Source organism: Malurus melanocephalus, unplaced genomic scaffold, assembly GCF_030028575.1.
Source record: "Malurus melanocephalus ecotype Western Australia unplaced genomic scaffold, MMel_1.1 scaffold_844, whole genome shotgun sequence".
Classification (NCBI taxonomy): Eukaryota; Metazoa; Chordata; class Aves; order Passeriformes; family Maluridae; genus Malurus; species Malurus melanocephalus.
Window position 1 is genome coordinate 68,941 of NW_026624076.1, and position 13,461 is coordinate 82,401.

Below are 13,461 nucleotides of genomic sequence, written 5' to 3' on the forward strand. Positions count from 1 at the left end.
CTCAGATAAAGAGCTTTGCATGTTTTGTAATAGTTTCAGGAGAGGCTGCTGGACAGAAAATAGGATACATCTGGCTGGTCAATTACACTTGCAATTAATGTCTCCTTTGATAAGCTGATAGAGATTTAAGAGTCCATTAAATGTGATTAATTCAACTTGTTAATTTTTCAACAAATTATTTCAGGCTTTCCYGTGAGATGTACAAAGATGCTTAAACACAGTCTGCTTTCTAACAGAGTAAATACAAAGAGTATTAACAAGAATAACCCCTATATAAAGTATTTTCTTCTTATGCCACGTTCCTGGAATTCAAGAGCGGGACATTTTAACCAGAAATGTCAACATACCTTGATTTCCCATTCTGTGGAAAAACAACACAAGTGAAAAAGCAAAGGCAGTTCTTCTSCCCATGAGTTAATTTAGCATGGAATAAACAGATGCTGTGCACTATGCACTCTTCCTGATTTCCAAGAATTTACCATTAAGGAGCCAGCTACAAAAAGCAACTAAAATTATTTTATAAATGGAAAATAACATTTGAAGGAAAAAAGTGAAGGCAGCATAGGCCAAATGGTATGCTTTTAAGAAAAAAAAAAAAAAAAAAATTAAAAAAAAAAAAAAAAAAAAAAAAAAAAAAGAAAAAAGGAGATCAGAATTCAAAACTGAAATTCAATTTATCTCATGTTTACACTTTCCGGGCTGGCAATGGTTCAGCTCAAAACATAATTTTAAGTACCTCAAGGCTGCACATCACATCTGCAGAAGTGAACTGAAAGCAGAGGTGCCAGAGTGTTGTGTTTGTTCTGCCTGGGGTTTTTAAAATAAGTCAAAAATTGTAGAAAAAAAATAGTGCCTTAATTCTACAGACAATGGATACTTACTCCAACTTGCTAGATTTTGTGACTCAGGACCTAAGRAAACTGAACAATAAATATTCTATTATTACCAACCAATTAAATGGTTACAATATTAGAGGGAGTAGAGGAATAAAGCTACTAAATGAAACTGAGATTTTTTTGCCAGGTAAAGGATTTTTGCTCACAAGGCACAAAAGACCCTTCTTTTCATTCAGTACCTGTGTTTTAAAATACACAAAGTTGTTGGTATAATCTGTCTATGTAAGAATGTTCCCAACAAAATCACAAGAATTCCCTTCACCCAGCTTGACATAAAGGGTACAGGTCTAGATCTTGCTCACAGCCAATGATGAGCCAGAAGCATTTGAAAAGACATCCCTATTAATACACATTAATTCYTTCATATTTTTTAAATCCTTCCTGTGCATGGGCTGCAAGCAGGGAACTTCAGCTCCCTGCTCAGTCCCATCTCAACAGCTGRCTTGAAATGGTACAACTGTCAACATGGTCACAATCAAGTTCTCTTTCTTTAAAAAACAAATTAAAAAAAAAAAGGATTATATTAAAAGGAAGAGTTTCTTTGTGTTTGTGGTTTTCTCTTTTCTCTGTTTTACCTGCTGGAGTTCTCTATGAAGCCACAAAAACTTTTGCAATGATCATGTGAAAGGGACAGTGGAACACAGAGACAACTCTTACTCCCCAGGAGCACTGCAAAGGTCCTGGTGAAATTCCATTCTGGAACTTCCTTCCTCAGCATGTAAAAATCGAAAGTGTTACTCTGCAATCAATAATATTTGAGAGGAAGCTAATTACACACCACAGGATTATTATTTGATATAGAGTGGGTAGCTTCCTCTCTGCCACGGCTTACAAAATCACATCAAGATTTTGAGAATAGAACAGCAGATTCCAAAACATGCATTCCAAAATATAACTGAATTGAAGTTAATGATAAGTGCATTTGATTATGATGGCTCTGAAAGCATTTCTTTACTTAGGCAACCCAAGGGCATTAGAATTCAGACTCTGGTGCCAGGTCAGGTCTGTGGCCTGACTCTGGCTGGGTCCAAAGGTTGAGCCATGTGTAATTTACTCACACCTGGACTGCTCTATCACACAGGTCTGTTTTCACCAGATTAACTCAAAGCACCAATCCCAGCATTAAATTTTAGAGACAAACCAAGTTGGGTTGTTTTTTTTTTTTTTCTCAAATCCATTAGGAGCAAGTGCAATATACACAGAACGCTTTATGGTGAGGTTTAACTTCACCACTTCAAGATGAAAATGCATGTGTTGTCTTTTCAGGCAATTAAAACAGCTGAACAAATCAATTAATACTCTAAGTAAGGATTTTTGACAGCTAAATAACWGTCTCACTTAAATTAAAGGCTTTTCTTCCTCTTCCTAGCTCACTTTCTTTCACATTAATCAGTTCWGTAGATTGATGGCACAAAAAAACCCACTTGAGTTTTATTCTCCTCAAAATTAGGAAAACGAATATATTCTGGGTTTATGAAAAATAAATACACCCATGGCCTTTCTCTCCTCCCCAGCTCAGGAGGGGCTGGGAACCAYGATTTCATTCCTCTCCTCGCTCCACATCACTGCTACCTGAACGTCAGACACACACACAGCCTCAGTCTCTCTCTGTCACATATTTATCTCGCTTACATTATTCAGATTAAAACTGCTCAATTTCCAACTCATGGCACTAACAGGGCAGGAAGTGTGGGAAGAAGTAATGTCTGAGAAGTTAACACATCAAAGTTATCCACAATATTAGTTATCCACTGTCACAGGAAAAGAGTTACATCCCAAGTCAGCTTCAAAGATGAATAAATTATGAACAAGAAGTACTTATTAAAAAGAAAACGCTAGGACTTCAACAAATATGCCAACATTCATAGACTGTTAAAGAAGATTTAAACTTGCACGCCAGTTTTAAGAGCTTAAGAGTCATTCTCCATTTGAATATGTGAAAAATCACAGTATATGAACACATACTAAGAGAAAAAACAAGCAACATCACAACCAGAGAGAACAAAAAAAGTACCATAATTTAAATGTCACCTCCTACAGGTTCTGATCTATTCTGTAATAATAAGCCAAATAGTTGCCAATACATGCAAACCAAGGCTTTAAAGTTTTATTTTCCCTGCTTCTCTTTATGAGGTAGGAGTTTTTCCTATGTGGAAAGTTCACTTCGTGACACGAAGAAACTGGATGAGCATCAAGCTCAAGATTTAATCATTCCTCATTTAGTAATTTTTATCTCAAAGGGTGAGGGGAAGAAAAATCCAAACACATGAATATTACTGATCAGTGCACAAATGCCACATGTACAGCCGCTGAACAAAGCATGCTTTCCATGCTGTTTGCAGTCACAGAAGAAATATTTYCTTACATAAGAAATAATGCATCTTTGAACCAGGTGTGAGTCTGGGGAAGCTCAGCAGGGCTTTGGCCTCGGGGAATTTATGAAARCATAAGGGCTGGGCAAGGCAAGGCCTGCAAAGGCCAGCTGTTGCTGTAAAGACAAAGCTAACATTTTTTATCTGATTTATCATTCTAGGTTTGAACAGTGCTGTGCACTGCATTTGGACACAGGGGTTTGCAACTGCCTCTTGTAACAGCTCCACGAGCATAGGGGAGCAGTAATCCCACMTAGAGGATGCCCCAAACTGTGAGGGGCAGGCAGGCAGGTGTGGCAGGTGAGTACACTTCACACAGAAAACATTTGTCAAACGAGATTTAAGCCCCACGCTTCCCCCACCTGCAGAAAATAATAATGAATGCCAGTATTGAGAACAGCATCATTTCATGACTGACATAGGATTAAACTGAAAAAAAAAACCTATCCCACAACTCTTTCAGGTTATTAGGTGCTAATACTGTCATGGAGTTGTTTCCCCTGTGCATTCAAAAGGAGAGAGCTCTGACATGGCCAATTCAAGCAGCTGGGCTGCCCAGGTGACAGGCTGGACTCTCAGCAGCACAAAACACTTCTCTGCTCAATACACATCTGTTCACTGCTGCTTTTAGGGGTTACATTTACAGAAAATAGCTCAACTGCTGGTTTTGTACCTCAGCTGCTTTTTTCTTTCCTGCTGCAAATTCAACTGCTTGTCGCTTCCACTGACACAAAACAWTTTCAAGTTGTTTATCACAGCTTGCCTTTACTTAAAAACCCACAGGAATATTATAAGCTATACAAACCATGAAACAACTGTTTTTTATGATCACCAGCACTTTAAATAAACCTCACTCCTCTGTTCTGCCATTTAATGAAATGCTGCTTACTCTCACTGTAACCCTTTGGAGTTTTGTTTGTGCCACCACAAACCCCCATCCTTGCTCATCTGCAAACCTCAGGAACYGAACCATGTAAATAAATGCCCATTTCCTTCATGGTAAAAGAAATTCCTCATCATTAATGCATCCTCTGATCTGGGAAACCATCAGCCACATATAAAGACCCACAAAGTAAGAGAATTTCATATACACTAACAAGTCAGAGTTCATTCCAGCTGTTTCTACTTGACTGATGACATAAATCCATTACTCCATTCATGTCAGCAATTAGTGCTGCACACCACTATTGGCCAAGTGTAATGAATGTGTATAGTTCAGTCTAAGAGAGCACAAATGCTGAAAYTAGAGAGGAAAACACCAGTGGAGTCCAGCAGGTACCTGAGAGACCTCAACTGATACAGCTAAAAGCAAAGGGCACTGCTAAAGAAAAGGACTGTATRCACTGAACTTGGCAGAAACACCTTGAAGTGACATTTGCAGAAATCCTGAAACACWAAAAAGGCTTGTGTTGAACATAATGATGGAGGATCAGCTACTTGAGGGGCTACAGCATGCCTTGAGAGGAAGGATGGGTCAGTTCTCATTGGGCTGGAAAAAGAAGGGAATTYAAGGGAACAAACTCTAGGCCAAAGRCCACTGCAGGRCTCAGGAGAGAGCAGAAACCTGAATCCTGCWTTCAGAATCTTGGAGTTATCACAGGGCAACAAGCTGCAGACCCACCTGCAGCTTAAACAAAACCTGGGTGGAATCTCTTGGGTTGGAGGTGAGGTATCTGTGATCAGTGTGTTCTCATGCTAGAGAATGAAACACCGCAAAAAAAGGGCAAATGGAAAAAAGAGGAAATACAGAGCACTCCTAAGATGCACTGAATTTTCCAAAAAAAATTAGAAAGGTGTACCTGAGAAGAGCCAAAATATCCAAAAGGAGCCTCAAAAACAAGATCAAAAGACCAGTGCATGCCAGTTTTAAAGGAGCCACTATATCAAGGAGGGTGGGTGCTGACCCTTGACTAGGAAGAACCTGGAGTACAAAACACAGTGTTCTTCTGAAAAAAACATACAATTTTTCTAAAGGCAAGACTTTTTCTTTGTTYTTCCTTTTGTTTTCTAGAAAGAACAAAATCAAAACCATGAAAGGATTTTGCTCCAGAYGGGTCAGSACTTGCAAACAGATGTTACCAACAGATGGGGAACAGGACAGTACCCAGCAGAACAGTCCGTCCTGAGCCAAGTTTCATAACCTAYTTCTAATACAAGCTTTGCTTTTGAGGGAAGGCTCTTAACTGGCCTCCAGCTCAGTGTCTTTGAGTAGTATTTCCTAGTCATTAAATCTGCCCTAGAATACGAAAGAATACAAAAAAATCTCACAGAAACTGAAGGGAAGCACAGASACTTTCAACTCCTGTCAGTGAAACTGGGTGCTGAACCAACTTAGATCTGCTCTCATAAAGCTGCAGTGCTTTACCTTGGCTCAACATTTTATTTTATTCTTTTAGAAACCATAAGCACAGTCTYTGTGCTGGCCACATCACCCTGGTCACTTAATGCCCAGTCCTAATATGCAACATCCAACACCAAATCATCCCTGGTGCAATTCCTAGACCACACAAGAGGAGCAGAAAGACCTTTCCTCTCTCCTCTTTTCTATTTCCTCTATTTTCTCTCCTCTTCTATCCCCTCCTTTTCTCTCCTCTCTTCCCCTCTCCAAGCTCTGCTCTCCTGGGACAATTTCTCCCTCATCTCTACCCTGCTTTTATCATTTCAGTGTTCTTCTGCCGCATCCCTAACACACAAAAGAGATGAAGAGCCTTCTTGAAGCATAAGATCTAGTTCCCATGGTTTTAGTTAAAAGTCTTCAAAAAATTGCAGAAATCAAACTTTTCTCAGCTCACAGAAGATTCTCAACAAGAGGTTTTTAGAAAAGAGCTGGGAAAGGATGAAATCACCAGGTATTGGGCCAAYAACCAAACCTGAATTCTACAGATAAGCTCCATTAAAAGGAAATTACAACTGTACAAAAGAAATTGYGCAAAACTGAAGCCTAATTAAAAGCACAAGAAAGCAGCATATTGAAATCACTGAAATCACTAGGAAATACTTCAGGGCCCTCTAGTGGTTTAATCTCTGATACAAAAAAAAAAAAATCCACAAAGAATTGTTTTTAAAATGAGGCTACTGAAGTGTAGTGCAATAATGTGCTCTATTTTTGTCACTCTCATGTAATTAAGGCATTCAGACTGGAAAGCTACCTAGTGAATTACCGGTAAGGTGAAAAAACTACAAACTAATACCTGTTCACAAAATCAGCTAATGGGTGGCATTTTTTGTCTTCATAAAAACAAGAAGCCACTCATTAACATTCTCAACTGTGCACAAAAAAAAAAAAAAAAACCAGCCAACCCACAAAGAAAAAAAAACAAAACTGCTCTCCCAAACCGGCACCAGAATGACCATTGCATTCAAAATTGAAATGTCAAGCTCTAACCTAGCTCTCTACAGCCCAAAACTGCATGGTTAAAAAAAAAACCAAAAAAAACCAAAAAGCCCCAGAACAATAAGAAACTGAAATTTTCTCAAAAAAATTACATCTGCAACATTTCAACCCCTCTGCTCAGAGGATTGCTTCATCTTTYGTCTATCACCCTAAAAATTACATCCTGTTCTGGCTTTGTTACACAGCAAAACTGACACAGAAAACAGGTAATAAATTTCCTCTTGAAATATACAGAGATTATCAGTCTGCAAGGAGATTATCAGTCACAGTACTTCCAAGTCTGTACCCAAGATCAAGATAGTGCAMTAGGACAAACAGGATGAAATACCAGTTGCAAGGGTTTTCTACACCTATCTACATAAACAGAAATYCAAGTTTCATGTCTTTTAGAGACTTAAAATTATAACAAACAGGAAAAAAAGCCACATGACACCTCTTTCAGATCTGAAAGGTAAGTGCATGAGGTTGGAAATTATTCCAGCAGATGCTGTGATCAGAAGTGTGGTGGCAGGATTATGATGATAATGTTAAAGTGCACAAAACTTTCACAGGCCAGAGACAGAAGCCATGAACTTCAGTCTAAATAAAGYTTAGGAGCAAGAGCCCTGAATTCTGTGGGATTTGGGAACAGCTACAGCAAACAACAGCCACTCTGAAATGGGCCATGACTGAACAGCACATCCATACCTGCTTCTGGATCCCAGCTCCACCACCGGCTGAGGGAAAGACAGTCCCACAACAAAACCCCAAGAGAACRTACCTCATGGAGGTTATACTGTGGATGAGCTTTTCAGATTGATCTGACAGCCTAGATGGAAGGATTATCTCAACTGGCTGCAGGCGTAGAACTCGACTCTCCAACTCGGAGCGGGAAGCGCAGTCCCGAAAACTGTCAAAAATTACTTCTCCTGTAGTTGGCTGGATGGCCTGCCAAACAGAAATATATATATATATCCATTGCACAGATATTTACATTTTCAGGGAGTGCTTCAGAGGCTCAAATTGTTAAGAAACTGCCAGAAAGAAAATCTACGGTGTACAGTGCAAAACAACACAGCACCCCACACACAGCAAAAGATGAAAAAACTCCATTGTGGTTTTTTTTCAAACCCATGATACAACAGTAACTTCAAACACTAACACAACTTTCTCTTGTTAAGTGGCAGCAATACCTCACAAATGTAAAAGTGCTCCTGTTGTTACCAGTCCATCACTGTTCAATTTTTAATACCAGACAAATCTGTTAACTGAAGTCTGTGAAATGCACATGTAATTCAAACTGGAATCTGAACACTTGCTTTTGTTGTTCTTTCCCTGCTGCAGCGTGACATTCAACAGAGGCACAGCCAGAAACTTTTTAATTAATTCATTACCAGCTGACTGGGCTTCAGTGATCATTGTGTTTTGCTGGTATACAGTTGCAAGTTTAATCTTCACTATAAAAGACAATACAAATCTAAGGAGTAAATGGTAAAAAGTCCTAAGTCTCATGCTCTAAAGAATAGTATTTTGTAGGGGAAAAAAGTGCTCACAAGCTTTGAAATACTCACCCTAAAAATGCACAAACATGGAAGTTTGTAAAGTATCTGAACTAAAGATTGGTTAAAATACAAATACTGTTTTTCAAGTGAAACAGCAGCAAATCCAGTTTGACAAATATTCAACTATCAACTCCATACCTTTTCTGCAGTTTTTAAATATAAAATCATCATATTCACACATAGATATCTTACCTTAAGTGCCTCTTTTTTAGAAAAAAAAAAAAAATTCCCACTCCCCTGCAAAATAAAATCTAAAAGACAGAACAGCCATGAATTTAACAAGGTAGCCACCCACTTCCACCAAAAAACCAAAACCCACAACAAAACAGCCCTACGCAAACCCTAAAACACTAACTTCCTGAGAAACCAGCTTACCATAATGCCTGTAACAATGTCACTTCTCTTCCTGTCTTTCGGGTTGTCCCCATTCTCACAGATACAGAGGAGGTAGTTATCAGGGACATCTGCTGTWACCTCTTCAACTTCTACAGAATCATCCAGCTTCAGCAAAGGGTTCACATGTAATAAATGTTAAAAAAAAAACAGTGCAGAGGCTTGGGTGCATTATTCACAGGGTTTCCTGGATCTAACTCTTCTACTTCCAGACATTAATCCAACAATCTTTTTAGCTCCTGGTATCTAGTAAGTTAGTRTGAAAAATTAAATTTTAAAAGTTAAGAGATAGAGGAAAACAAAAAATGGAAAAAAAAAAAAGAATTTAAATTTACTGGTTAAAAGCTGTTTGCATCTCATTCTTCCATTTTCCAGGCAAGACATGCAGGACACTGCAGATTGGGTAAATCCATTCCCTGACTTCAGAAAGCAATGAGTGCAAACACAACAAACCTACATCCATGAAGAGATTAAATTACATGTAAAGCCATCAAGATGTTTCACCACAACATAAAATTAAAGGAACTTTATTTCCTGCTGCCATTCTTATGCCAGCCACCAGCTGCTCATGTTCCATCCTGGTGCTAATACAAGAATCAAGGCCTCTCCAAAGGTTAGTTTGAAACCAAGTTCATTTGAAAAGGATATCTTCTCCAATAAGTGTAGACTTAGTGTAGAGGGCAGTCAGCTTGCGGCTGAAGAGAGAGCTTTTATTTTCTCCAGCAGCTTTCAGTGCTGCAGTTTCCATTTGTTTTATTACTCCAACCTATAGGCAGACAAAAAGGACATGAAGTTAGACCTCTGGTAATGAATTATTGTTTTTATAATTCTATATACCTGGTAATATTTTAAGAAGTGCAAACAACAAGTGTATAATTCAAGCTGGAATACATCATAAACAGAAAGGGCTCTCACATCAATCYTACTAATGAGATTATAAGGCACTGCTTTTTCTGACCTCTTTCCTACGCCTAACTGCCCTCTCAACTTCTGTCCCTGTGCTTCTTGTCCTATTTCGAAACAATTTAGCTGGAGATCAGTTCTTATTAGAGAATGGTTACTGCATCCAATTTAGAATCAGCAAGTCCTTTTCTTAGAAAAGGAAGCAGAAAAAGAGATTATCACCAGAAAGCCACAGAATTACAGGGATCCAGAACAGGAAGACACAGAAAAAAAAAAAAAAAAAGATTGGGCTAGGATAAGAAAAACAAGGATGTGAGGAAAAATAAAAGAGAGAGAGGAAATGTACGTTTCTCCTTATAAAATGCAAAAACTTCATATAGAAATACTGGGGTATAATTGTTCTGGAACTGTTCTTGAAAAAAAAGAAGATACTTCTCTGAATCTGCTGAAGGGTCACAACACCTCCAGCATAGACAAATTGAAACAAAGGGAAGTTGGCCATTCCTATTGCGGGGAGKGTGATAACAAAGCTGCCCATTTCTCAGCTGAAATGAGGTTCTGGTACAAGCAGTGCAAGTTCTCTCAGTGCTGATCTGTGCTCAGTTTTACAGAAGTCAGGGGGAACCTTGTGTCCCTTGGCTACGAGGCGGCGCACGTGGACGAAGAGCCGGTGGCTGGGAATGCTGGCAGTCATGAAGTTGTGATCCAGGTGACAGTAAATGTTCAGCTCTCTGGCTGCAATCTGCAAGGCACAGCAAGAGGCAGCCAATAGGTCACAGAGTAATTCAAGAAGGCAAGGAGCTTATCTCTATGACAACAGTGATGCACAGCTACAATTAAAAGCCCAGTGACAAAGGGAAAACATTCCAGGAGAAGGYCTGGAGGGGCCCCTCCACCTTCCTGTCCCAGCACTGCTGCCATAAACAGGGGATTCACTATCACAGGCTGCAGGTGTCAGGTTTTGAGGTCGCACCTTGATCTTTACCACTGTGAGGTAAACCACCCACGCTGCACACAGAGGGTCCCAAACACAGCTCAACAAAAGGTCAAATGATTTTCACATCACTAAAAACACAGCAGGAATGAAGGCATTTAGTTTTTGGTCATAAAGATGGAATTAGCCTGGCCACCAACTAGCATACCGAAAAATCAATATTTTGATCAGCACTGGGAACTAAATASTTGGTAAAAAAGAGTAACAACACATACTGAAATGTGACATTATCATGTGCGATTTGGATGTGTCTTTTTGCCCCTCAGCAAAAAGGCAGGTGCTCACTGATCAGAGAATGGGGTGTTAAGCAGAACCTGCAGTCAAACACTGACCTCTCTATCTGCACTGCATATTTCTATTTCTAGACTCTAAGTACACCAGCAAATGAGCAGACAAATTACAGAGCACAAATATGATGGAGAAAATGAATTCCCAGTAACCAAGCAACATTTCTCACTGGTTTCAAGTGTGGAAATACCACCAAACAAAGGTTGGTAGAAACAACTTTGGGACAGATCACAAGTAAAAGCATTACGAAACATTTATGAACCGTCACTTTAAAATTACATTTGTTATAAAATCCTTCCCAGTTCCTACAGATCTGATGTGTGTAGGTAACACATCTGAAACACATTCAAGATGCTCTCTATACCCCGGCTATCCCTGATAGATTAATCTATTTCAACACTACCATCTTTCAAATTGAAACATTACCAATATCACATATTACATAGTAGAGTTCTGAGCCGTGATAGAAAATCCACCTCTCAAAGTTTTTAAACTTTAGCTCTGACAAATAATTATCCCAGGAACTCACCTTAAATTGTCAACACACAATATAGCATGCACTACCATGTGCTTACAAGTAACAAATGTCATTTTGGCAAAATAATGTATGAATAATGGATAATCTTCAATTTRAGCATGCAGAGATTTTTTTATCCTAATTTCAAGCAACAAAACAAAACCAAGAAACCCACATCACTTATTCCCCCAAAGAAGYTGCCCTTCTGGGAGCAGTCATTGACCCAGCAGGACACCACCATAATGCAAGTATTTTTCCATAACCTTAGAAAAAATTACCTCTGCGTCCTCTCCAAAGAACCGGTATTTGTATCCACATTCCACACACAGAACAGCATCTTTATACTTTTTCTTCATTTCTATGAACTGGAGTTCTAGTGGAGTGTAAATGGTTTTGGTTCTTCTGTTACGATTTGTATCTGAAGCACACTGAGTATTTTCATGGGACTTGAGAGATGCAGAAAACTGACTCAGATTACATTGTAATGCCTCCTGTAAATAAAAGGTGAAAAATATAATTAGGAATCATGAAACAAATCAATTGCCCCCCACCCTTGGCTTACACAGACCACAGAGCTAAAGACTGCTCTTGCATTGAAGAGCCCCCAAAGCTGCAGCCCAACTACTAAAATAGAATTTACAGCATACAGTATATTTCAAATTAAAGGAATTAAAAAGTCATGAAAGTTGAAGTTGTTTAGTCCTCAGACAGATCAGGTGAAATCAGAACCCTGCTAGCAGGGTACTCAAAGCACAGACCAAGACAATGCAGGCTGCAAAGGCTGGGCAGTCACAACTAGCCATACATTGAAATAAGGATGAATTACTGCTTCAGTGTACAGGTGAGAAACTCAGGCATGGAGAGATTAATGATGTCCCAAAAATCCACAGCAAATCAGGAAATAAACCAATTTGAATCTCAGTTCCCCGTCTCAGCCACCAAAACCGTACTCCTTCTCCAATCTGCACTTCCTATATAAGTTCAGCACGTCTCCCAGAATAATTYAATTTAATAATTAATCACAGAAAATCTATACCACAGTTTCTGAAACCTTAAATGTGAAAGGCTTTGAGACCACTCTGTCTGCAGTTTATCATTCACAATGACATTATGTAGCCTATTCTTGCCAAGCACTTCAGCTCTACAACTCAGTGTTGTTCTGTATCATCAGTAAAGTAATGAGTTCAGAAGTGCAGAGAAAAATGCTGAAAAGGTGTATTTCACCKACAGCCAAGTTCCTCCTCACCTATATTTCACCAACAAGTACCGATAATATTAAAAAAAATACAAAGCAACACCCTCCAAAAATTTTTTACACATTACTATTCAAAACACAATTGATCAGGTCATTACATAAATTCTGTATCTGCAAACAAATCCATTAAATTTCCATTTCTATCAAGCGTCCCATTCAGATCACAAGAAACAAAGTGAACTGACTGTTTAACAGCAACAGTAAAAACAGGAAAAACACAGAGACAGTTTAAATCATATACTTTGGGTCATGGGAATGTACAAAAAGTGAGGTCAGAGAACAGCTGGGGAAAAAGAACACGTAGCTCTAARTGCAAAATCCCCACATCTGCACACCATCAAGCAAGAGAACACAGCCCAGCACAAATAAAGCTGAGCACTGTGCCCAGAACTCAGGAGCTCAGATGTCTCTGCTGCAAAATCCTCAGCCCAGGGACTTGGYGCTCTTCAACCCAAGGTCTGTGCCAGCCAAGCAGGACGACCTTGGCTCATTTTACAGGAAACTGTTGTGACAAAGCATGTGAAATAAGGGCATGAAAGAAGGCAAAAAGGAGTRAAAACAGACACAAAAGCTGAATTGCTGAGATGGTTGTAAGTCAGCAGCTGAAGGAAGGTTACAAAACAAAAAGCAAGACACCAACACCTAAAAGGAGCCATTCCAAGGGAGGCAAGCCAGCTCTAGAATCAGTTTTGTGTTCTCCAGCTGAGCACTCCTTCATCATCTCAATCCCTCAACACARCAGAAAGTTCTTGCCATAAGCTGTCCACTTCAGCAGCAGGATCCCACACTCACACAAAACCAGACAGGTCACAGCCTTGATGCAGGGAAGGTTAAAATCACCTGTACAGCCTTTTGTACAACCTCCTTCCCTCAAATTCCAGATGCAGAACTCCAGCAAAGAGCAGCTG

At 39.3% G+C, this 13,461-nt stretch overlaps 1 protein-coding gene across 1 annotated transcript in view; it reads right to left on the reverse strand.

The window, feature by feature from the left end:
• MSH3 (mutS homolog 3) overlaps positions 1-13,461 on the reverse strand; it is an 83,961-nt gene that overhangs the window by 66,714 nt on the left and 3,786 nt on the right. Inside the window, exons 4-8 of the mRNA XM_057385564.1 lie at positions 11,577-11,789; positions 10,125-10,241; positions 9,243-9,362; positions 8,579-8,722; positions 7,423-7,589 (exon numbers count right to left, since the gene is read on the reverse strand). Coding sequence (XP_057241547.1) covers positions 7,423-7,589; positions 8,579-8,722; positions 9,243-9,362; positions 10,125-10,241; positions 11,577-11,789 — 761 coding nt within the window. The remainder of the gene's footprint in view (positions 1-7,422; positions 7,590-8,578; positions 8,723-9,242; positions 9,363-10,124; positions 10,242-11,576; positions 11,790-13,461) is intronic.